We start from the raw sequence: 24,260 nt of genomic DNA on the forward strand, positions 1-24,260 counted from the left end.
TACAAACGTCTATAATTTTGTGACAGCGTCCCCCAAAACCATATAAACATTAACTCTTTAAAATTTTTCAGTTTTTCTTTTAAACTGTAAAATTCGTCAGGTATCTATTACTTGGAAGGAACTAATTCGAAAATCACTGTGTTCGCCTGTTTTTAGGAATATCATAGAAATCGTGAAAAAAAATTAAGAGTTTATATGGTTTGGGGGGACGCTGTCACAAAATTACGGAGGTTTGTATGGATCTTTAACCATGTTTCAAGAGTCATAACTTGATCCCTGTTCAACTTTAGAGCACCAAACGTGTTCAAAAAACCAATCCCAACATGACCTTTTAGATGGTGGTGTCAGATTATCGATTAGTTTGAATTTGAAACTCGCCCCAGTTCCCTACGTGACTCCGAAATGGCCAATAAGGAAAGGGACATACACTATCTAAACGGCCTTACAGTGAGTGACATACTTACTTTAAACACCATTTTGGACTCTCCTTTGCATGCCTTTCTGGCCCCTGAGCTGGATGTGTTGCTTTACGTTTAGATATCGACGACTGTTATCTAGATCTGCATAACTGTCACGATGATGGTTATTGCAATAATACCAAGGGGTCTTACAACTGTACATGTCATGTGGGATACACAGGAAACGGAGTCTTGTGCACCGGTAAGATATATAATGATCAAAATATTGCAGTAAACCATGTTTTTAAGAACGAAATGTTTGCTGAAATAAGGCATTGCTTTACAATGGTTATATCACAATTCGAATTCTATGAGCACTTGCTTTCGATTTCCAAAGTGTGCATTGCCTATTCAGCAAGCAAAAATATGGATCAGGAGTTCCTCGCATATTACCCCCATTCTTTCATTTTCTAACCTTGTCAAGTTTTAAAGCAGGTGCATAGCGGTAGAGATTTGACATTGAGGTGGGTGAAATTTTGTTATTTTAATTGTGTCGTTTTTGCGTTGTGGTGACCTTAAAATTAAACCATACTTTTATTCCCTTTTTTGAGGCCCTCATCTTACAGTATATTTTACCCTTGCAAATGATGTCATCAGTGGTCTCTGAACGCGAAGCTGAAAGGTGAGAGCCAATTTTTGAATTTTGTGATGTGAGAAAGTCATACTTAGTTCTGAAATTTTGATTTTTGATTGTCATATTTTTAATAGAGTTTTTGTCATTGTCATTGTTGTTAGGGTGTCATTAAAGTGTTTTTAAACCACTATATAATTAGGTTAAATCCCGGTCGACTCAACCATTGAGAAATGGGTTCAAACAAATTTAATCAATATCAAAGATCAGTATAAGAAAAGGGGAATTTCAAGGAACGATAGTGAGATACGAAAAAAATGGGTCTTAATGACTCCTCCCCTTTCCCCTAAAAGGATTGTTTAACTTAGGTATACTGGTGAAAAAGTAAACTTTAAATGTATTTTTTATTTTCACCATAACTTTTGGTAAAAACAGGATGATAGGGTAGATAGGGCCTATGTCCGCTAGAACAGCAGTGTCCTTAGAAGGACTCGTAGCTAAAGTAGTGGTGTCTCTAGAAGTTACCCTACCTACGAGTAAAACAAAGGGTGGACCAGAATACAGGAATCTTAGAGTGAGCATTCGGGGCGAATTTCAGGAGGGCCATCCCTCACAAGCCATGGGATACACATGATGCACCTCCATAAAGCGACTTTTTGATCCTAAAGGGCTTTCTTTAAGTCGTTTCGATACAGTTTCTCAGAGACCATACCGATGTTTTTCATTCGCCTTAAAAGTGATTTCATCCTCGTCTGATCGCCACAAAATTGTCACCATGATTGACTATGAATTGAAGTCTGTCAAAATGCAGTTTTTCGTAAATTAGACATGAATATGACAACTATAAGCAAAAAACTTTGAAATCGACTTAATCCGAATTTCGCGCGAACTAGACCTACTACTGAAAATCCGACACCAAGAACTTAAAGTCTAGTGTTTAGCAAATAACCTCCGTGAGAGGTAAAAAGTTCTGTATGTTTGAATTCAAATAAAACATAGATATATTTCAAACCTTATATTTTCAATAGCCGTTCAATAAAAAAGTTCTAAATAACTCAAATTAATCTTAAGTAACATCAGAAGGCTGCTTAATATCAGTTTTAGACGCATGGAAATTTTGGTGTATTTTCTTTTTTGTGATCCTGAAAACTAACATGTTTTCTCACCACCTGTCTCAGTGCAACTTTACTCTAAATTTTGACTTTTAGCGCTTTTCTGTATATCTCTCAAACCGCTCGACAGAACCTCATCAAAAAAATCTCCATGATGTATCTACTAATGTCTGAAACTTTCATTGAGATTCACTGAAACACCTTGAAATTTCAAGACGAACTAGCCTACGAACCGACCAAAAATCGGCGTTACAAAATTCACTGTTTCGACGTTACGCTAATTTTTCCAAATCAATACCCACCATACTTACCTTCATGGCTAATACATTTCAGTGTGAACATTATCAGTGTTTTTCATTCCAAATATGCAATAAAAGTCATAAGGTATGTATGGCGAGCATTAATTCGTAAAAATTGGCATCACGTCAAAACAGTGAATTTTGTAACGCCGATTTTTGGTCGTTCGTAGGCTAGGTTCGTCTTGAAGTTTCAAATTATCGGACAAGGATAAAATCACTTTTAAGGCGATTGAAAAACATCGGTATGGTCTCCGAGAAACTGTATCGAAATACCTTAAAAATGGGGAAATAATCATTCCCTGCAGTAAGTCGGGTGGCAGTTGTTTAGGGAACAAACGCCGCGCAAAAAAACAATATAGCCTTTAAGCCTTTAAGTTTATCTGCAATTTAGTGCCCTAAATGCCGTGAGATTGACATCTTAACAACGCATGCTTGGAAAGTGACGCTAACATGTGGGTAACAAAAAATGCAAGGGGTTCAAATGTTGCCAAGCAAGAAAGAATCACGTGACTTTATAGGATCAAACACTTTGTGACTTTAAAATAAGCTTTATTTTTAACTGGGCGGTTAGTTATAAACAACTTCTTAAGCCGTGACTGGTTATTAAGCAGAAGAGAACAACTGGAAACAAAAATATAAAACCATGTACACCACAGATCTAATTTTCTTTAATTTCTGAACCAATATTTTTGTAACTCTCTAAAATTAATATTAACTTTCTTTCTTCTTCATGCTTTAACGATTAGTGACATACTAACAATAAGTGAACACTTTGCTCTCTAACAGTAATTACAGGACCATAAAATACGTGTCGTACACAATTTCTAACAGTGATCATAACTTAAGCAATTATTGGATGAGGCTGAACATAATATGAAGAATTACACAGATACTTGGTGCACTCATCTGTAAACGTAAGCACTGTGAATTAAGGTAAATGCACTGTTATTATTACTGGCCACCGTGACCGACTTAACATGCAAACATCAGGGAATTTTTTACAAATGCTCATTCTGCGCAGGCTCCTGATCCACTTTGCACGTGATGTCAAACTGAAGACGAGAACACATGCAAAACAACCTAACATCTTTCAAATGGATCATTTTCATTGTCACTATACCAAAGCAACGCACACAATTGACACTTTGACTTTTGCTTTCTTCAGATATTCAAGAGTGTGGCACAATTATTGACAACTGTCACACTGACGCCAACTGCACCAACACCAAAGGATCATTCTCCTGCACTTGTCATTCGGGGTACTCTGGAGATGGGGTCGCCTGCAATGGTATTGACGTATTCGTTTAACTTAAAATTCCTTGTAACATCATTCGATTTGTATCGAAAGTGGCGTAAAGATATTTTACTTGATTTTTTCTGCAACAAAGAATTAAATTATAGTAATATTTAACTCATTTCGTATGCCTTGTTTTCTAATGGTGCAAACCAATTACTTTAATACCTAATGTTCCACTTAAGAGTTCTAACAATTTTTGCGACTTTTACTTTGGCAGATGTGAACGAGTGTTTACCAAATCTAATATCTGATGAATACCATCATCTTGCCCACAACTGTCACACTAATGCCAACTGTACCAACACCAAAGGATCATTTTACTGCACCTGTCATACGGGATACTCCGGAGATGGAGTCACGTGTGTTGGTGAGAACATCTCTGCGCATTTAATTTACCGGAATTGCCAAGGTGCAAAGAAAACTAATAACTTGGTGACTGTTTCCTCATTTATTTCTCTTACGTTAAAACCATAAAGCTGGAAACATAGACATAGACACTACACTGTACATTAATCGCTCAAACGATTTAAAAACTATCGTCAGTATAGAAGTATGGGTCATTTTTACTATGGATGGCGTTTATTTACTACATCAACCATTTCGTCGTAAATACTCATCATTTCTACTCTTAAATTCAGAAATTCCACTAAGGTTTCAACTAAACAATTCGGGCATTTTTAGTAAAATAAAGCGTAGTCTAGTTGATCGCGTGGACGAAGAGAATATGCGGATTGAGACATCAGGAAACAATCAAACTATCACGATCTGCTAAAAAACTGACAAATTCTGTCGTGACGTTAATATATATACTGGCGTACAAATCAATCAACAGCTACTCTAATGCGATAACCTAAATACAAAGCGCGTCGAATTAAATATTTTAAGCGAAGCTCAAAATCACCCAAATATATTTCATATTTCATATTTCCTTGTCATGTAGACTGGTGGGGCTAAAACTCGGGACCTATAATTAAATCATTTAAAAATTTAACAAGTAAATTTTCCTCAATTGAAAAGATATCGGGGCGGTAGCCAGGGTTGATCATATTAAAATGTTAAAAAACGTCCTCTGGCGAAAAATGTTTTAAAAATACCAGTTTTCGAACGCCTGAAGTAAATTAATGCTATTTTAACTTGGGAAAAGGCAAGAGTTATTGTCCGCATTAGGTGCTTTCACAAGGTGCCAGGATTCCAAAAACTATGTACCGCGATAATTGCCTTTGTGTTCTTCTGCCTTTTACGTGTTGTTCCACGTGTTTCTCCAATAAAGCTCCATGAACAGCTGCTTCATGGAATTTTGTAGACAAAATTTTGTTTGTTTGTTTGTTTGTTTGTTTCTTTTTCTTTTGAAAATAGGCCATATTTCAGTGTAAAAGCAATTTTCCAAATCGTCAACTTTAGTAGCACAGGAGTTATGTTTTAGGCCCGTTTTTGGAACAGGAATGTGTTAGCGACGATGACGTAATAAATCTTATTAAGATAGGGACCTCCTTTTTGCAGTGGATTCTTCATAAGATAACACCACGTGCCATTGGCAGGTGGTATAATCGGTTTAACAAGTTTACAGTTGTTTAAGTTGGTTTCATTGTTCTGATTGGTTTGCTGAAAATTAGAAAAGCATTCATTAATTGATTTATTTTACGAAGGGATAAGCCCTATGTCACATTCCACCTAAAATCTCTGATCCGTAACATAATTGCTCAAGTTTTTTTCTCCTCCCACAGTTATTGTCCCTGTACCGGTTCACTGATTTTCGGCGCTCACTTCGTGCAAATTATTGAAAAATCTTATATTTATTTTAAGATGTCTTGTCAGACCAGTTGAAACCACCCAAAATCGCACATGACGTCATCTTAATGACATTCCAATGCAAATAGGAGGTCTCTGTCTCAATGGGTTTCATGACGTCGTGGGCGCTAATGTATTTTCTGTCCTTCTTAATAAGAATGTTGCCCCTCAAAGAGGGGTCTGAAACAGCACTACTATGCGACTAATGTTGCCCTGTTATGTTCATCAGTCTCGTTTGACTGAGGACTCAAAAACATGTATCTTCTCAATGTATATAGATTTAGTCCAGGCTAAAACCGAATCGTTCTTTATATACTTTTAATTACTTAAAACCAAAAATGTATACTTAACTGATTTTAAAACAAAAATAGAAAACTATTCATCAAGTTCGATCACAGTAATGGCCTTGAACCTACCCTTGCCTCCCCCAACCACATCCCTTTGAGAAGCTAATAGACTAATAGCCCAAGGCATGAGATTTAATGTTTTATAAGGGTTGTCATTCACAAAACTCTCGGGCTGCGTCCAGTTCACAGCTTTCGTTTATAAGTCAATTAATTCCTCTATTAGGGATTCTATCCGAATAATAAATTAGGCCGAGTTTTGTGTTTAGAATAAGTTTGCTTCTTCTGCCAAAAAGACCCAGGAAAGTTGATAACTTATTTAACATTGTGAAAGGTTTGAACCCAGGAGTCATTTCAAAAGTGGGTTCAGTTTAACCGTCCGGGTGAACGTAGTCCTGAATAGGACCGTTGTTGTTGACAGTGACTGACGTTTCGACAACCTGTACGGTAGTCATCTTTAGAGTCAAAGTGAGTTGTATCACGTCAGTTGATGGTATTATTCTCTGGTTATTGACCTGATTACGTCGCGATGTTATTGGTCGTCTGTCAGTTAAGCAGTGATGTCATTGGTTGTGAAGACTCGTAATGCAATTGGTGCTTTTCGATCCGTCTATTGTCACAGTCAAACAGTCGTCTATTATTGTCAAACAAATTGTCAGTTGTCCAGTCGTTTTCTCGTAGTTAGTCTTGCTTGATTTCGTCAATTAGTCGTTTGTATGGTGCTGGTAACTGACTACGATTCAGTGGCTTTTGTTCTAAGTTAGTAAACCAGCTTTCTAAAGTGAGTCGTTGATAGTAGTCTTTAGAATACGTAATACATGTCGCAGAGTCCCAGTCGATTTGATGTTTCGTCTGTAAGTGGTGTTCAGCAATGTGATTGTTGACGTAACTATTTCTCATTGCTCGTTTGCGCTCGGTCAGTCGCGTGCTAAGGTCTTTGCCGGTTTTACCAATGTAAGTAGCCTGGCAGTCTCAGCATTTGATCTTGTATACTGCTCCCGGTCTGTCCTTCGGTTTGTCTTTGTCCTTGACGTTCGTAAGTAGTCGTCGTAACGGTGGTTATCGGTTTGTGTGCACTGAACACTTCCCTTTAAAATTCCGAAAATAAGCCCCGGGGCTTATATCTTTCAAAGGCTCTTTTTGATTGCCTTATTTTTGGAGGGGCTTATTTACGGAGGGAAATTTGCGTTTCAAAATCGATTAGGCTAACCTTATAGTTGGAAGTAAATTTACCGTTTTTACTTTGTTTTACGTTGTATTTGAGGGCAATTTTCCAAATACAAGACCCCTGGGGGCTTATATTTGGAGGGGCGATTTAACAGAGGGTATTTTGCGTTACCGGTTTGGGGCTAATTTTTGGAGGGGCTTATACTTGGAGGGGTTTATTTTCGGAATTTTACTGTATTTTGTAAGGTTGTAGTATATGTGTGATAGTTTCAGAGGTGCCTCTGATGCACGGTATAGTCGCTGTCGTAACAGGGACACTCTGCTGTAAAAGCCTTCATGTTCAACTTTCACTTTCGTTCAAATCCCGTGGCGAAGCCTTCACCAATCCAAAAACCGAATAAACAAACCAGCGTCGAATAAAGGAAGATTCTTGATAGCAGCTGTATTTCATTTTAAGACGGCAGAGGAAGAACAAAAATACTAAAAATTTGAAATGTTAAAAGAATTTATCTATATTCCGCCTGTAATTAAGAGCACAAAGGCAGCCATCGATGAATCCCTTCGTGGCATTTTCCTCGACGAAAAATCAAATAAACAATTCAGTTTTGAAAAACGGAAAAAGAAACTTGATGGCAGTTGAATTTCATTTTGTTCCGGCAGAACAAGAACAGGATACTTTCAAAACTTGACTGAAACGAAATGGCAGCAATTGTCGGTAAGTAGTTTATCGGCAAGCAAATTTCTAGATGCTGCAGAGGTTTTCACCTGTCAAAACTTTCGAGACTAGGTTGTTCCTGGAGTGTGACCAAAAGCGTGACCAAGCCCCAAAAAGGAAAGCCTTACAAATATATTTCCGAAAATTGTGGCGTAAGTCGAACACGCGAAACTTTAATCTAGATTTTTAGTCGAGCAACTCCGTTGGTTGCCCCTAAAATGGTTGATTTTGCGCCCAAACGAACCCTAACGTACATGTCTTGGACTCCCTTCCCTACCCCACCGAGATTTTTACCACTACTCCCACAGTCTGCACGAACCTTCGGGCGTTCGCTGACGTCATAACCAAATTTAATTTTCTGGCATCGATAGGTTTCCTATTTTGTTTTAGGTATGGGTCTTCGATGCGCGCGCGCTTTTCCGCTGTAATAAAACTCGTTACTTACTTTGCTCATTTCAGATCTTAACGAGTGTTTGCCTGATCAGAAATCAAAAGAGGATCTTCATCTCACCCACAACTGTCACGCCGATGCCAACTGCACCAACATTAAAGGATCCTTTTACTGCACGTGTCATACGGGATACTCTGGAGATGGAATCATTTGCATCGGTAGTCAGTTGTAGATTTAATTCTAAATAATTTTTTGCTACAATTTCTCTTTAAAATTAAGACAAGGTTAAGACAAGAACACCTGGCAATTGTGAAGCTCGAACTGCTGTCGCCCATTATGTTGTATATAATTATTCCACTGTTGTTTTTCAATATTTTTAAGCTACGTGCAAGGGGCTTGACTTCTTTTATTAACCCTTTTCGTTCTCAAAAGACCTCTAAGTAAGGAGACTCCAGTGTTTTTTTTTTTTACTTAAATTAATGTGTCCGTTGTTTGCTTTCTTCTCTAAAGCCCCATGCAAACGGACACAACATTATAGGAAAACAACTCCCATCATTGTTGGATGTTACATGTTGCGTCCGTTTGCACACCCTGTTGCTTGTTGTTGCGTATTGTTGGGGTTGTTGCGCAAAGTTTGAAACCGGTCAAACTTAAAGCTACGTCCAAACGGACGAAACAACTACCACCAATGTTGCGTGGCACCGGGCTAAAAGTTTGACCGATTTGGCTTTGCGGAAAAACACGCAACAACACCCAATGACATTCAACAGGGTTTGCAAATGGACGCAAGATGTAACATCCAACAATGTTGGGAGTTGTTGGTCAACAATGTTGCGTCCGTTTGCCGGCTGCTTTATATTGTCTGTGATGGTCGGCAATTAATTTTTCACCCAAGCCCTGACATAGAAAACTATTTATTTTGCTTAAGATGTCAACGAATGTAATCCACATGGACTGTCCTCTGAGTACCAACACTTGGCACACACTTGTCATGATGATGCTAACTGTACCAACACCAAAGGATCTTATTACTGCACATGTTTAGTAGGATACTCAGGGAATGGAAGAGATTGCGTAGGTAAGGTGCAAATTTACCCGTCTCTTCGTGGAGCTGTGTTGTTCGAAAACGATATAAAAGAGCTTAAGGGGTTTTTGAGCGACGCAAGTCGACCGAAAGTGAGGCTTTTGCCTTTAACATGCCTTGACGCTAACAAATTTGTATTTAGTAAATGTCTTTCATCTTACATAAACGATTTTTCGCGAAAATAGCTGCATAACTTGCTAAGCATGCAAAAAGTCTACCACCGTTTGAGTCAGTCACTCGATTATTGTATTGTGATCTTTTTCTATCAAGAATCCGAACTCTGCAATTTTATGATGGGATTCAGCAGCTATTGACAGCATATTGTAGTCACTGAGAACTATTTCACGTTTATTTAAGGCGACTCGACCCAGTTTTTTGGGGACGATACCATCCTACTTTGAAGCTCTCTGGTATCCCCACCTTTACTTTTATCGCAAGTCTAACAAAGAGAATGGATAACATATAGATCAATGTACAATATAACATAAAATTTTTGGCGATCGGAATAAATGTCACGTGGTTATAGTACCACGCCCCTTTGAGGTCTGAGTCGAAAATCTGCTGTTGCCGGCATTTTTCCGTGAAAATCTCTCGGCTACACATAGTGCGCATTAGTGGCTTGCGCTGAAAAGAGTTTCACCAAAATCGCAAAGGCCCAATGCGAGAAATTCATGATCAGCGGTTTCCAAATTTAGGTCATAATTTATGCGAAAATGATAAGCAAACTTTACACGATTATATCTAATAAACTGTGAGATTCATCCCTTTATTTTGGGGATCCAGTTTTTTCAGGGCCACAACTGATTAACTAACTACCTGGATTCTGAATTTCATGGTCATTGAAAAACTGTGACATTGTCTTCTACAAGCTCAAACTTGAGTAAACATTGAAGATTTTTAGCGTTTTGGCTGAGTTTGTGCTTTGGGAGTTGTCTATTGTTTCTAGTCTGTCATGATACAGCATTCTTGTTCAGCACGCGTGCAATGACCACACTTGGCTGACTTCCGAATGCTCACCGAGATATGATAATTTTGGTACGGTGAGACAGGCTATGGCGTGATACATAGAGGTTAAACTCACGATTCTTAATCAATTCTCGTGCTTCTTGTGCCTTTGCAAAAAAATCAAATGCTACACACTAAATCTACTTGCTATTAAAAAAATATCATTTTTACAATAATTAAACCAACTCATTACTTATCTTTTTATCTGGTAGTGAAAAAATAAACTACACTTGTGAGCACTGTCAGTTTTTTTGTGACTCTTGGTTTCGCTCTAGAATCTTTCATGCTCGTCTTGCTTAGAGGTAATGCTAAAATTGTTAGCAAAGCCCTTGTACCTCCTGCAGTATACAAAGCGCTGAGGGTGTTCATGTCTAGACGTTACGTTATTTTCACCGTACCAAAATTATCATATCTCGGTGAGCATTCGGAAGTCAGCCAAGCGTGGTCATTGCACGCGTGCTGAACAAGAATGCTGTATAATGACAGTCTAGAAACAATAGACAACTCCCAAAACACAAACTCAGCCAAAACGCTAAAAATCTTCAATGTTTACTCAAGTTTGGCCTTATAGAAGATAATGTCACAGTTTTTCAATGACCATGAAATTCAGAATCCAGGTAGTTAGTTAATCAATTGTGGCCCTGAAAAAATTGGAAGGAAAAAAAACTACGAATTTTTAAGAAAATGCTATTTTCGTGAGAAGGACTCTTAAACGCTGACAAACGTCAGTAAATAGCTAAAACTATAATTTCTTAATGTTTGGCTTGCTCGAAATCGCGCGCATTTACAACGCCCTAAAGCTTTTTGCTGACTTGCAAGGACCCGTCTGTTATAACGATCCCCAAAATAAAGGGATGAATCCTATACTTTATTAGATATAATCGTGTAAAGTGTGCTTATAATTTTCGCATAAATTATGACCTAAATTTGGAAATCGCTGAATTTCTCGCACTGGGTCTTTGCGATTTTGGTGAAACTCTGTTCAGCGCAAGGCACTAATGCGCACTATGCGTAGCCGAGAGATTTTCACGAGAAAATGCCGGCAACAGCAGATTTTCGACTCAGACCTCAAAGGGGCGTGGCATTCTAACCTAGTGACATTTACTGCGATCGCCAAAATTTTATGTTATATTTTAGATTGATCTATATGTTATCCATTCTATGTGCTAGACTTGCGATAAAAGTAAAGGTGGGCATACCAGAGAGCTTTAAAGTAGGATGGTACTGTCACCAAAAAAACTGGGTCGAGTCACCTTAAGCTAAAACGGACTCAAATAAGAACAAATGTAAAACACTTTTTTGCCTATAGATATTGACGAATGTTCATATGGAACACACAACTGTCATTCTGACGCCAATTGCACTAATACCAAAGGATCTTTCTACTGCACTTGTCATACGGGATACTCTGGAGATGGAATCACGTGCGTTGGTGAGTTACGTTTGACTTTTTAAAGTCAAACTTAAAAGCGACTGCTTAAAAGCAGTCATTTGCAATGGTATCCAGTTAGTTGTAAATACAGGTCGTGTTCTTTTGTGATCAAAAGTTTAAAACAACACACATATACACAAAAAAAACTAAAGAACGTCATAAATAAGTTACCAGCATGGGCCAAATTGATGTGACATTTTAAAAAAGGTATTCTTAAATTATGCACCGAGCTCTTATTCATAAATATAATGAGTTTTTTGGGGAAAGAGTTATGCGTATTTAATTGCTTAGTTTAGAAAGGCAAACTACCTGAAATTGTAATTATTATATGAAAATTAAATTACACAGTACACTTAAAATAACAAGTGCTGGAACTCAGTTCAACTATTTTGTCTTACATCAGATGTGAACGAGTGCCATCCAAGTGAATTGTCCTTTGAGTATCAGCACTTAGGTCATATTTGTCATGATGATGCTAACTGTACCAACATCAAAGGATCTTATCACTGCACATGCCTGGAGGGGTACTTAGGGAATGGGAAAGATTGCAGAGGTAAGGCACACATTACCGTTTCTGCATAAAACTGCGTTGTGCCGTGCCCTTTTCCGTTAAAAATCCTCAAAGGCAATTCTTGGCCAGGCATTTTTGAATGGCCACTCAAAGCTCCTTGTAGTATCAGCGAACGAACGAAATTCACAACGTTCTTAACACTCCTCTGCTATTAGATATTGACGAGTGTACATCTGGAACTCACAATTGTAACGCTGATGCCAACTGCACCAACACCAAAGGATCGTTCTCCTGCAGCTGTCATACGGGATACTCTGGAGATGGAGTGGTATGTGTCGGTGAGTTATTAAGTCTGGAACAATTTTCCATGAAATTTATTTACACTACCACAATATCAGTGATTTTAATCCACTGATTAAGTTTTGCGTGATACAATTGGCTATTTTGAGTCACGTGGTAGCAGATCGGAGGGCGGGTATCAAGCAATAAACCCCGTCAGTGTCGATATTTGCCTTAAAATTTTTCAGTGACAAGAAAGCATGGCAAAGTCAGCACAGTGAGTCTCTTTTCAGTTTTTATCTTCTTTAATAAAGTCAAATGGAAGCAGTAAAGACAAACTCGTTTTGTATAATCCAGTTACACTAAAATTATGAGCTAGTCGGAAAATGACAGTTCCGGAAAATGCAAAGAAATCAGTAAAATGATGCTATAAATCGAAGATGAGCAAAGTATGCGAATTAATATTAAAGTATTCCTACAGAAACTTGAATACAATGTTTTGCGCAGTCATAGCTGTCAGCTATGGAAAAAAAATACTACAAAGTGTTTAAAGTAAGCCATTTTTGCGTTACAGCATGGAGAAACCATGAAAGCGTATAAATTGATCGAGTTATACAGTGCGCAACCAACTATAGAGGAACAGTTCGAGTCATCTTTGATTATAAAGGTGATTTATAACTCAAGTAAATTCCGGCCAGTTCAACCTGTTCTTAAAGCTGGGCCTCATTAGTTCTTTTCTTTGTATGACTTCCTTAGCCTACGCCATTCTCAGCAACTAAGCCAGATTTTGCCAACGGTCCACTAACGTAAATCCTTCAATTGCTCCAGATTTTTCAAATTAAGCTTACGTGTTTCATAGTTGTAATGACTTTTCAGGCCCTTGCAGCGGCAGGCAGTCATGGTTGGATTCTTCTTACTTATCCATTGGAAACGTTTTATTTGAGTAGTTTCCGAACAGTGCTGTTGGTAAAATATAAACTAAAAGCGCTGCTTTTTCGAGTTTTGATTCGTGGGGCGTTGCGACAGTTCATTTTGAAATGACAGCCTGTCAAGCGCTGGTCCAATTACAGTTTCAATTAAAAAAATCAACCAATCAATGAGCTTGTTTGCGTCATTTGCACGGGCACTCACCACTTGTTTTTCTTTCTCTCCTAACATGTTATAGATGTGAAAAACTAATCAGAGGATTATTAAATAAATAACCCCTTTCTGGCTTGCTGAAATATCGGATGATAATGCCCTTGGCTGAGAGAAGCACAAATGTTTATTTTTCGGACAATCTCTCCGCCGCAGGCATTATCCTCAGATATATCAGCCGCCGGAAGGGGTTTATCTACTAAATAACTAAAAAAATAATAATAAACTAGAAATAAAAATGGCGAATCAAGTTTACACACAACAGACGTACACCTTTATGTTTCTGATCTTACTTGTTGATTACGAGGTACACTGTTCTAAACTGAACATGTAACCCCATGCATTTTATTTTGTCTGGTTTTACGCAGATAGTAATGAATGTCACGAAGACCGTCACAACTGCCACGCAGATGCCAACTGCACCAACACCAAAGGATCGTTCTACTGTACGTGTCATACAGGATACTCTGGTGATGGAGTCACGTGTCAAGGTAAGCAAAGGCTCTTTTTTAAAAAAATGATCGGTAGCCTGGGTCGAAAATGTCGGCGCTAGCACTTCTGGGATTATTTTTGGAGATGCGAAAGCCAAGATCAATGAATTCAAAACACTTTATTTCAACTCTTCCTTGATCTCGGGTTACCATAAACACAATGAAATAGGAAATGAAATATAACCAAATCCACCAGTTATTTCTTATTGGAACAGAAAAGCTACAAACAACAATTTATGTGCTATTCGCTTAAATTCCACCTACAGTACTGCACAATGTGTAGTCTCTATCTCCTAAACGCTTCCATAAACGCTCACGCACATTCCGCTTTTCCAAAATGAGCAAAAAAACGGGAACAGAAATAGTGTTGACAAAGCTAATATTAGTGATAACACAACTCTTACTTCCCATCACTTCTTGTTTCTCAATAGATGAAAAAGAATGTGAAACTGGAATTCATAACTGCCATTATGATGCAAACTGCACTAATACGAAAGGATCATTCCATTGCGCATGTCTCGATGGGTACGCTGGTAATGGTATCTCTTGTTTAGGTAAGTCTCTTGTTTAGGAGAACGCTTAGGCTCGTCAGTGTATTAGTAACGGGATTAAAATTTAAAAAAAATTACGACTTAAGTGAAACTCCTGATCCATTTAACTGTCTTAAAACATGGTCTAGGTCCTATTTTCTTTGCTTGAGTTTGAAGAACAAACGCAAGAAATACAGAAAGGATAGACTTTCTCTGCATGAAATAATTTTAATTTAGATGCAACTGTTGCAAACCATATCAGCGAATCCAAACTTTGGATTAAGGTACTCTCTTAAACGTAGGAAATATACTAGACTTGATCTAATGTTGTGCATGAGAGTCAGCGCTGCAGCTAAATACTCACGCAAAGAAATAATACATGAAATAATATATCCTACATATACTTTTTCCAATAATGCCTTGCCCAGGAAAACTGTCATTTGTCCAATTTGCGCTACTAATAACTTCCTGATGTGAAGATATTAATTAAACTGCTTCACTCAGTCATGTCTCAGAGACGAATTTAAACTTTCTTGAATTCCACAAATAACGTTTGTTCAGGTAATAAGCCGTTCAATTTCAGACGTTGAAGAATGTGCAACAGACATCGACAATTGTCATGTTGATGCCAACTGTACCAACACTAAAGGATCATTTTACTGCACGTGTCACAAGGGTTACTCAGGAGATGGTGTTCGTTGTGTGGGTATGCGCTGAGTATTTTCTTCTTAGTGATCTAACAAAACTGTGATTAGAAAACAAAAATACTAATAGTCATTATTTAAGTCTTTAAGGCTTCGTCACCCTCAATCAGCAAAGTGCAATCATGGTTAACAAACATATGCAACAGAATGCAATGACGCCAACGGTGAATCACTTTTGCGTCGCATTTTTCTGTGATTTTTGTCATCGCTGATTTTCGTTTTAAGGGACCGAACTTTTAAGGTTTTAATTCATTACCCATCCTGCAACAATTTGTGAACAAAACAAACGGCTGTGCACGGTCAGGCCTCTACGAGCTCCCAACATAAACTACAGCAACTTTGTTTCTATCTCTGACGATTGCCGGCTTTCATAACCGTCTCCTCTACAGATAGTGATGATTTTTCTACTAATTCAAAGATTCCAAACACCGCCACATAAAAAGAAAATTAGATTAATTGTTAGCGAAATATCTCTTTAGAAGTCACTTAAAAATGGAACTTTGATTCAGTTTCTTATGTTTAGACATCGAGGAATGTGCCACAGATACGGACTATTGTCACGCTGACGCCAACTGTACCAACACCAAAGGGTCATTTTACTGTACATGCAATACAGGATTTTCAGGAGATGGAGTCACGTGTCTCGGTGAGTTGGTATATCATCCATCAACGGGGAGTCAATCTTCGTTATCATAAAAAATATTCCGCGAAATCGTAATTATTCGTAAAGCTACTATTTACCGAGATTTAAAAAATAGCAAGAACGCTTTTTGATAGGTTAGTCTCGCTTTCTTGGCCTGGAGATTATATAAGAATTATGACAAGCCGGAACAGAATTTCCTCGCTAAAAGTTTTTCTCGTCCCACTTTTTCGACGGTCCATATTTACTTTTTATTGCGTATTCGACAATCTTGTTTCGTACGCGTGCATAAATACACGAAAATCAAAGGCTTCGATTCGAGAGAAAATACATTATTGCCAAAATACGAAAACGTGAAAAACTTGGCGCCTTGTTTCAGTCATCGCCGAAAATAATCCGCATGCTTATTACAAGACTCAATTTGCATACAATGAAAGTTTACAACACCTGGCCAGTTAGCCTCACCATGGAAGTTTTGCTCATAAAGATTCTTTTTTTTCCCCGACCACTGATTGGGGGCGAAGTATTCAGCCAGTTGTTCTAGAGTAATCAACGCTTTCAAGCGATAGAATTCATAGACCGACCTGTTCCGGAAAAAGCTCGACATCTTTCGCATCAATCTTTCCTAAGCTTCTGTAACCTTCAGTGCTTCACAAAATATGCATGGAGCGAGGCATGGAGGTCTCACACGTCGCGATTCTTATTCCCAGTTTCCACGGTCTCCTAGGAACATCTGGGACCATGAATTACCATTTGGCGCGCTCACACGAAAAAAAAAAACGGTTGCGTTTTTAGAGTCTCGCTCTGCTAAAGCAAGCTGGACTAATAGACCACCTTCACCATGGCGTTATTTCACCACTAACACCAGAATCCTTTAGGGGTTTGCTTTCTTGTGAAAACTAGGGCTCTTGTTATTTTACCCTCACTGAACTACGAAATTTAAGTGTTAAAGAAAAAACAAACTGAATTCTGGTAGTAGTAGTAAACAGAGGTCATCGTTCAATTGGCCTGTTGTTTCAGTATATACCCTGGAAGTGATCTCTGCAGTTTAAACTGTTTAAAACGATTTGTTTCACGGTCAATTCGACCTATAGCTCTTTTGAGCATGATCAAGATTGTGTGTAACGTAAACATTTCATGCGCAAAAGTTAGATCTTCACGGAGTTTTCATGGTGCATTGTCTATCATAGTTGTAATCCTTATCCTCAAAATTATAAATTGTACTCCAACTGAAGAAAAAATGCAGAGCTTTTCTTTACTTCTGTCAACTCGCCAAGTTGGTGAAGGAGGTTTGTTTCGTTGCCGCTCTTAAAAATCAGTGCTGAGAACGACGTCGTTAGCGTCGGCTTAGTACTATTTTGTCTTGTTTACCAGCTGACATAAAGAATTTTCGCAACCAATTGTTCGATTTTTCCCTTATTAATTAACTTCCTTTTCCGGGCAAAATTTGTTAGGATATCCCAAATTCACAAAACGTAAGACGGATATCCATCAGGAAATTGAGCAATTTTAATTTTCAGTGGACAAAAACCTTGAACCAGAATATTTTAAGCTATTTCGCATTCTTCAAGAGCTATAAATGTAATAAGTTATCGAAATAACTGCAAAGACAAATTTCAAAGGAATTGAGAAAACACAGGTAAAAACGTTTCATTTTGTGAAATTATTTGAAGCTTTTGAAGTTTGTTTTCTGGGGCTGCCATAAGAACCTTTTCTTTGGAGTTATTTTATATAGCTTATTACATTTATAGCCTTCGAAAAGGGTAAAAAAGAATGCAATATAATTGAAATTATTCTGGTTCAAGGGTTTTGTCTACTGAAAATTAAAATTACTCAATTTCCTAATAGAATACGTCACTCTTAAGCTGTACACATTGCATGGATTAACAAAATTCATATACAGTAAATCCTTACCCCCCAAAAAAACATCCACGCTAGGATAGCCTTGGTTTTGAGGAGGAGAGAGGTCCCTATGAACGAGATTGCTGTTTTGGGACACCAACCAAAATGGCGTTTGATACGGCGGCAGGTTCAAATGCTTTAAATGAAGCTGCAACTTATTCGGTAAATACTTAAGCTACTACCCCCCTCCCCCTCCCACAGGGTAGGTGTATAGCGCTAGATATATACCTCGACACTACTCGTTTGGTCTATATCCACCACCATTCACATTTAAGGAATAGTTGTATGATATCCCGAGAGAGTGTGAACTAGATTGCTTAAGAGACTATACCTCTGAGAATTTATATTCGAATTTAAAATAGAATATTTATGTTTGTGTCTCACATTTACCGAGTCCCTTACTAAAACCTTGAATACTCTTTTCAGCGGTAATAATATATGCAGGTATGCTAATCTACAACTTACACCAACCTTAATTCTTATTGCTTCATTAACTTTTCGGTAGATAGACAACTCAAAATTTTCCCATATATTTAGATGTGGACGAGTGTTTTCCAGATCAGATTTCAGAAAAATACAATCATCTTGCTCACAACTGCCACGTTGACGCTAATTGCACCAACACCAAAGGATCTTTCTACTGTACTTGTCATACGGGGTACTCTGGAGATGGAGTCACGTGTATAGGTATATAATTTATTTAAGTGCGTATCTTGAGGTAATCATGGGAAGCGAAAATGTGTACCCTGGCTCCAGAGGTCCATGCTCAAAATACCTAATATGAAATAAACCGTACTTACGATTTGCGATTTGATAAGGCTCCCGAGACGGACCTCTGGTCACACAAGCAAGCAACCTCATTTCCATGCGAGAAATCAGTTCAGAATCTGAACTGGGTCGCCGATAGGCTACTCCCACGTCCGCAGGGAATTAACGCTGTAACAGTGAACTTGATTGGCTGCATCAAAAAACTTCACCGCATGAGATTAAAAACCGGTTGCAATTGCGATGTTCATAACTGAACAATATAATCCCGCGTTGTAATTCGGAGGTCTCGGCTTTCATGTTTCGTTATGGAAGTGTGGCTAAGCAATCTCTGACTAAACTTCGAAATAATTTAAACGAACATCGGACAACTGAATCAACGTTGCTCAAGGAAGAAGCCTTGTTTGAATTTTTCCTACCAAAGGACGTACGTTGAATAAATAAATAAATAAATAAATAATACAAGAATTTATAAAGCGCCATTTCCGTGAGCTCAATGGCTTTTTACAATAATCGTTATTCTAAAAAAAAATAAAACAAGAACGCTCGTAGTACCGTTGAGTCTCGCTTGCTTGGAGATAAGTTTTGTTGTCAAAGGCGCCGGTGCTGTTATACTAACTTTCGTTTGGAATACAAAACGAGTGTTATATGTCATAATGTAAATACTCAAAAAGTAAAAATTGCAAGGAGAAACAGGCCGCACATCTTAGCCTCGGTGTGAAACCTTTGAAAACCTTATACATATTAATATTGCTCCACTGAGGAGTACTCTTTCAGGGATTTGACACTCAAAAAATTGAACGATAATTTTTATCGGTATCACGGGCCCATGACTCTGTTAGTAAAAATATACATAGCTTCTTTGTACCGGACCAAGATACGGCTCGGTACAGTATATGTTCAGCACAGGAAAAATGTGTAAGTTTAGCAGAACCTTATACAACTAACAGTTAATTCAGTTCGCGTATATTCCTGCTGAATTTGTTGTCCGTTTTATAAGATATCAATATAGCGTGAAAGTGGTTACATTTTCCATAGCTGCTTAGTATCTACTTTTAATATCTCCGTACAGTCTCACAGTATAATGTTTAGAGTTGTATACAGCATGCATTTTAGATAGATCGATGGATGGATGGACGGACGGACAGATGGATGGATAAGAACTTTATATTAGCACGATAAAAGGATCAGCATTGCTGGTGGGGTCGTGCATACAACAATTACAAGAAAAACTAGGAGTACTGAAAGCAAATGTACAATTGACAAATTAAAAATTGTCGGTTAAAGTTTTTCTTTTATTACAGTATCACTGGGATAAGGCGTTTCATTTTCCAGGAAATTTTCACTTTCTCGTCAAAACAATCACTGACTCAGACAGACCCGGATTAGTTTACTTGAATTTAGTGTTCAGTATAGCGAACGGGGTTATGTTCCGTGAATTTATCTACAGTCTGCGGCCCACATTACCACTGATCCACGATTTATTTATTTATTTCATTTTCAAGTTCTTTTTAACCGATCCTCGATCTCTGATTCCTCGGTCCTCGATCCTAATTTTCCAGTAAACCTTGAAGTTGTGATCAGTTGTTCTAAAATAATCAACACTTTCAAGCGATAGAATTCTTGGACCAACCCGTTCCGGAAAAGCTCGATATGGAATTTCTATTCTATGGACATAAAGTGCTGCAAGTAGAGTGCGCGGATAGTCAAGTTCAAAGCTACCCGTATAAACACATCCCTGACACATACGTAACGTTAGGGTGGATTTCCACTGACGCGTTTTTGGCTCCAAACGTTAACGCACGTAAATTTTAATCACGTAAATAAAATAGAGGTAAGATGTAAAGTGTTGAGATTAAACGTCAAGTTGAGCGAGTTTCTACCTTTACGCTTACATAATTGTACGTGCGGCCTTTCATACATTGCCTCTATTTTATTTGCGAACGCAAATTTTACGCACGTACGCACGTAAAAATTACGTGACAGTGGATACTTGATATCTCAAGTATTTATAAAGTGCACATGTGTCATTTCAGTCATCGCCGAAAATATACCGCATGCTCATCACGAGACTCATTTGCATACAGTGAAAGTCGCTACGATTCTTATTCCCAGTTTCGACGGTCTTCGCTAGGAACGCCCGCCCTACAAAGTAGGTCCCACCGACAAAAAAAAAAAGAAACGACTGCATTTTTAGAGTCTCGCTCTGCTAAAGCAAGCTCGACTAATAAATAAAAATATTTGACTTATTACAGAGAATATATGAATGAATGTGATGATTTGCTGCTATGCTTTGTCTTGCTGGGTTCATCCATGATGGTGATTCTCACGGACAGTACCCTGGGTGCAAAAGGTTTTTTTTTTTTCGTAATTCCTGATAGTTCGCCTTGCGGTTTATTTGCCAAAAAATGCAGCAGAATAATGTTTTGTTTGGCATGGCCGTTTTGCCTGGCAATATTTAGTTTGACCTCAGACCTGGTGCAGTAATACAAGTGTCGAAGAGCGGAAATTCTTTTTATCCTTTTGACTTCTAAAAACATACGGAGTGTGTACTTCTCAGCTGACTTCTGTCCTTTTTATATACTTGAAACTTGAAGCATATTTTTTTGGAAAAGAATTTGTAACAATTTTTAATAGCACTTTCCTTTCTAAGTATGCTTTCTCGCAATTCTTTTTTCATGCATCGCAGACAAAGAGTCACGTACGATCAAATCTCAGCTGTCAGCGTCAATGAAAAAAAACATGCACATTAGCTCCAAACCGGTTCTGATGAGATATATGATCCTAAAATTGCACGAAAATGAGACTCGTAGTTCCTGTGACCTGAGGTTACTTTTTTTCTCTCGGCGCCTCGTTGACGCGGCTTCGCCGCGAACCATCAGTATCGATAAGAAAAAAATATCCTCTGTAACCCAGGGTAGAAAATGTGTTACTTGGTCTACTGAAATCGTCAGGGCTATTAAAGACCTATTGTAGGCTAAATGTGAGCTAAGTACCTAAACCAGGAGCCATAATAGGGATAGGAGACCGCAAGCGCGGGGTCCACGCGGCTCCATCGAAATAGCCAAATGTACTATTTTAGACAAACTGCGCCACCCTCAACGTCACAAACTCGCGCAGGAATCCGCGAGTTTGCGCGGCTTTTATGTGGAATTTCAGTAGATGGGCGATCGTTTTGCGACTTTATTTGAGTGCTTTCTGAACTTTCCAAGTGCTTCGTATCTTGAAAGACGATGCATGCACGGTGGAAGAATGAGCCAGTGTTATATAAACATTACTAGAAATACGTTTATAGTAAAAACCTCGCTAATCTGTAATGGGCCAGCAGTAAGAATAAAGGGAAACAAGCCAAGGGGAAGATATGATTAAAAGCAAAAACAAAACGATAAAATATACAACATAAGAAAAAACAGCTTAGCTGAGTCGAACCTGGACTATCTACATGGAAGGTCGGCGACTAGACTACTGCGCCACGCTGCCAAGCCAACGTTAAAGGGAAAAACTATCATATGGAAAGTATTATTTTCGTGAAATTCTACCGGTAGACGCTGTTCGAAGCTGGTGGAGCTGTATCATTAATTCAAAGATATATTTGAGGAAAATTAGCTATAATAATTATTCGTTGTTATTGCTGCTAACTCTCCGCCCTCATTTTCCCCGAAATTTTTTTGGTCTGTGTCGTCCGGACGAAATATTCATCGGAAGACATCTCCGACATCTTTTCGGCACTGAATTTGTCAAAAACATTCTCACTGCACGGTATTTAACATAAGCAGAATCACATTCACGGTTCTCCTCAAGGTCTTGCCTCAAAATCAGAAGAGGCGATGATGGAATTTATTCATCTGCTACGGAGATAATTTCCAACGCCATCCTTTGCGCAGCGCCCTCGCAAAAGATGCGTGCGCTTTGTGACACAAGATGGCACAATTTGTGCTAAAAATATCGCATTTGGCTATCACGATGGAACCAACCGCATTACTGGAAAAGGTATCCAGTTGCGGTCTCCTACCCCGATTATGGCTTCTGGCCTAAACATTAACTTACGTTTTTCCCTTTATCTACTGAATTTTAAAAGTGTTAATTACCAACTCCAGATTTGGGATTTAGCATACTGTTGCGCTTCTCATTCGTAAGAGATGGAGCGCTATGCTGATCACGTTGTTCATTTGGGCCTCAACAGATATAAATGAATGCCATCCATCTGGGTTGTCCTCTGAGTATCACCACTTGGCTCACATCTGTCATGATGATGCTAACTGTACCAACACTAACGGGTCTTATTACTGCACATGCCTGGAGGGGTACTCTGGACAAGGTGAACATTGCTCAGGTAAGATTCTCAGAATGGCAAGTGTTTGTACACTTCTCATAACTGGTTGTTACCACCAAAATCTAAGACATCTTTCAATTGCTATCGAGGAGGATAACACCCGACAAAAACAAATATGGCGTCTTCCCGAGAGTTTCTCATGTCATGTTATGTTAAACCCCATTGTCAAACTCTTCTACTGGTCAAGTTTTTATGACGTCAAGGGAAGAATTATCAAAGGGTGAAATTGACATTAAACAGAATATCAAAATTTCCAGTAGGATGGCCCAACCAACCAGAAACTGGATTCTTTTTTTAACTAGACATTGATGAATGTTCTTCTGGAAGCCACAACTGCCATGCTGACTCTAATTGTACCAACATCAAAGGATCGTTTTACTGCACGTGTCATGAGGGATATTCTGGAGATGGAGTCACGTGTGTGGGTAAGCTAATCTGCAATTTAGTATTATTTTTAAAAGGAAAGTTATTCGGAACTATCTGAATTTTCTTCCAAGTTTTTCGGTGGCTTCTGTCCACTAGTATTAGAGCAACTAAAAGTCCGTTTGTTCTCCTCCCTCAGAAGTTCGTGCGCTGTTGCCGACATCTCTGAGGATTTGGCATCTCATTTGGGAGGAATATCATGATTTGGGCAATGGATAATTCAACAGCATGCTGAAACAAAAGATCATGGTATTTATCCCAGAGGTGCCAGAATCTTCGAGCATGGCACAGCTATCTACGGTAAGAGGCTTTTCTTGGAATCGTGGCACTCCACCATGAACAGCGACGCCCAAAATTAGATGAAAGCGTTCTTGGGAGCTTACCATGGGGGTTAATAAAAAATCAGGGTCGCTACCAACAACGCAGGAAGTTGTAAGCGACAGCCCCAATAAACCTTTTACTATGTTAAGCTCTGCTGAAGGCTAGGTGGACAGAAGTCACCCAACAGGAATAATAAGATCGCTTTAAAACAACTTTGGTCTTCCAAAAATGTCTGCTACCGATCCACATCAGTTAATTAAACGATCAGGTGCGATGTTGAATAGATCAAACGAAATCGGCTCAACCAACGTAACTTTCTTCTGTATTTACCTTATTTCGTTCAAAGACATATCTGAATGCGACGAAGAAACCCTAGCTATCCATCACAAGAGCTACGCCCACATCTGTCACGCGGATGCCAACTGTACTAACACTAAAGGATCATTTTACTGCACTTGTCATACGGGATACTCTGGAGATGGCTTTATTTGTACAGGTATAAATAAAACGCATGCATTATACAGGTTACTATGATACCTATCGGCCAACTTAAACATAATT

At 38.5% G+C, this 24,260-nt stretch overlaps 1 protein-coding gene across 1 annotated transcript in view; it reads left to right on the top strand.

Moving 5' to 3' along the window:
* LOC140948897 (uncharacterized) overlaps positions 1–24,260 on the top strand; it is a 138,429-nt gene that overhangs the window by 23,993 nt on the left and 90,176 nt on the right. Inside the window, exons 10-24 of the mRNA XM_073398162.1 lie at positions 538–660; positions 3,606–3,728; positions 3,955–4,104; positions 8,211–8,360; positions 9,071–9,220; positions 11,541–11,663; positions 12,390–12,512; positions 13,959–14,081; positions 14,513–14,635; positions 15,195–15,317; positions 15,839–15,961; positions 18,395–18,544; positions 22,806–22,955; positions 23,258–23,380; positions 24,046–24,195. Coding sequence (XP_073254263.1) covers positions 538–660; positions 3,606–3,728; positions 3,955–4,104; positions 8,211–8,360; positions 9,071–9,220; positions 11,541–11,663; positions 12,390–12,512; positions 13,959–14,081; positions 14,513–14,635; positions 15,195–15,317; positions 15,839–15,961; positions 18,395–18,544; positions 22,806–22,955; positions 23,258–23,380; positions 24,046–24,195 — 2,007 coding nt within the window. The remainder of the gene's footprint in view (positions 1–537; positions 661–3,605; positions 3,729–3,954; positions 4,105–8,210; positions 8,361–9,070; positions 9,221–11,540; positions 11,664–12,389; positions 12,513–13,958; positions 14,082–14,512; positions 14,636–15,194; positions 15,318–15,838; positions 15,962–18,394; positions 18,545–22,805; positions 22,956–23,257; positions 23,381–24,045; positions 24,196–24,260) is intronic.

This window comes from Porites lutea, chromosome 9 (assembly GCF_958299795.1).
Source record: "Porites lutea chromosome 9, jaPorLute2.1, whole genome shotgun sequence".
Lineage (NCBI taxonomy): Eukaryota > Metazoa > Cnidaria > Anthozoa > Scleractinia > Poritidae > Porites > Porites lutea.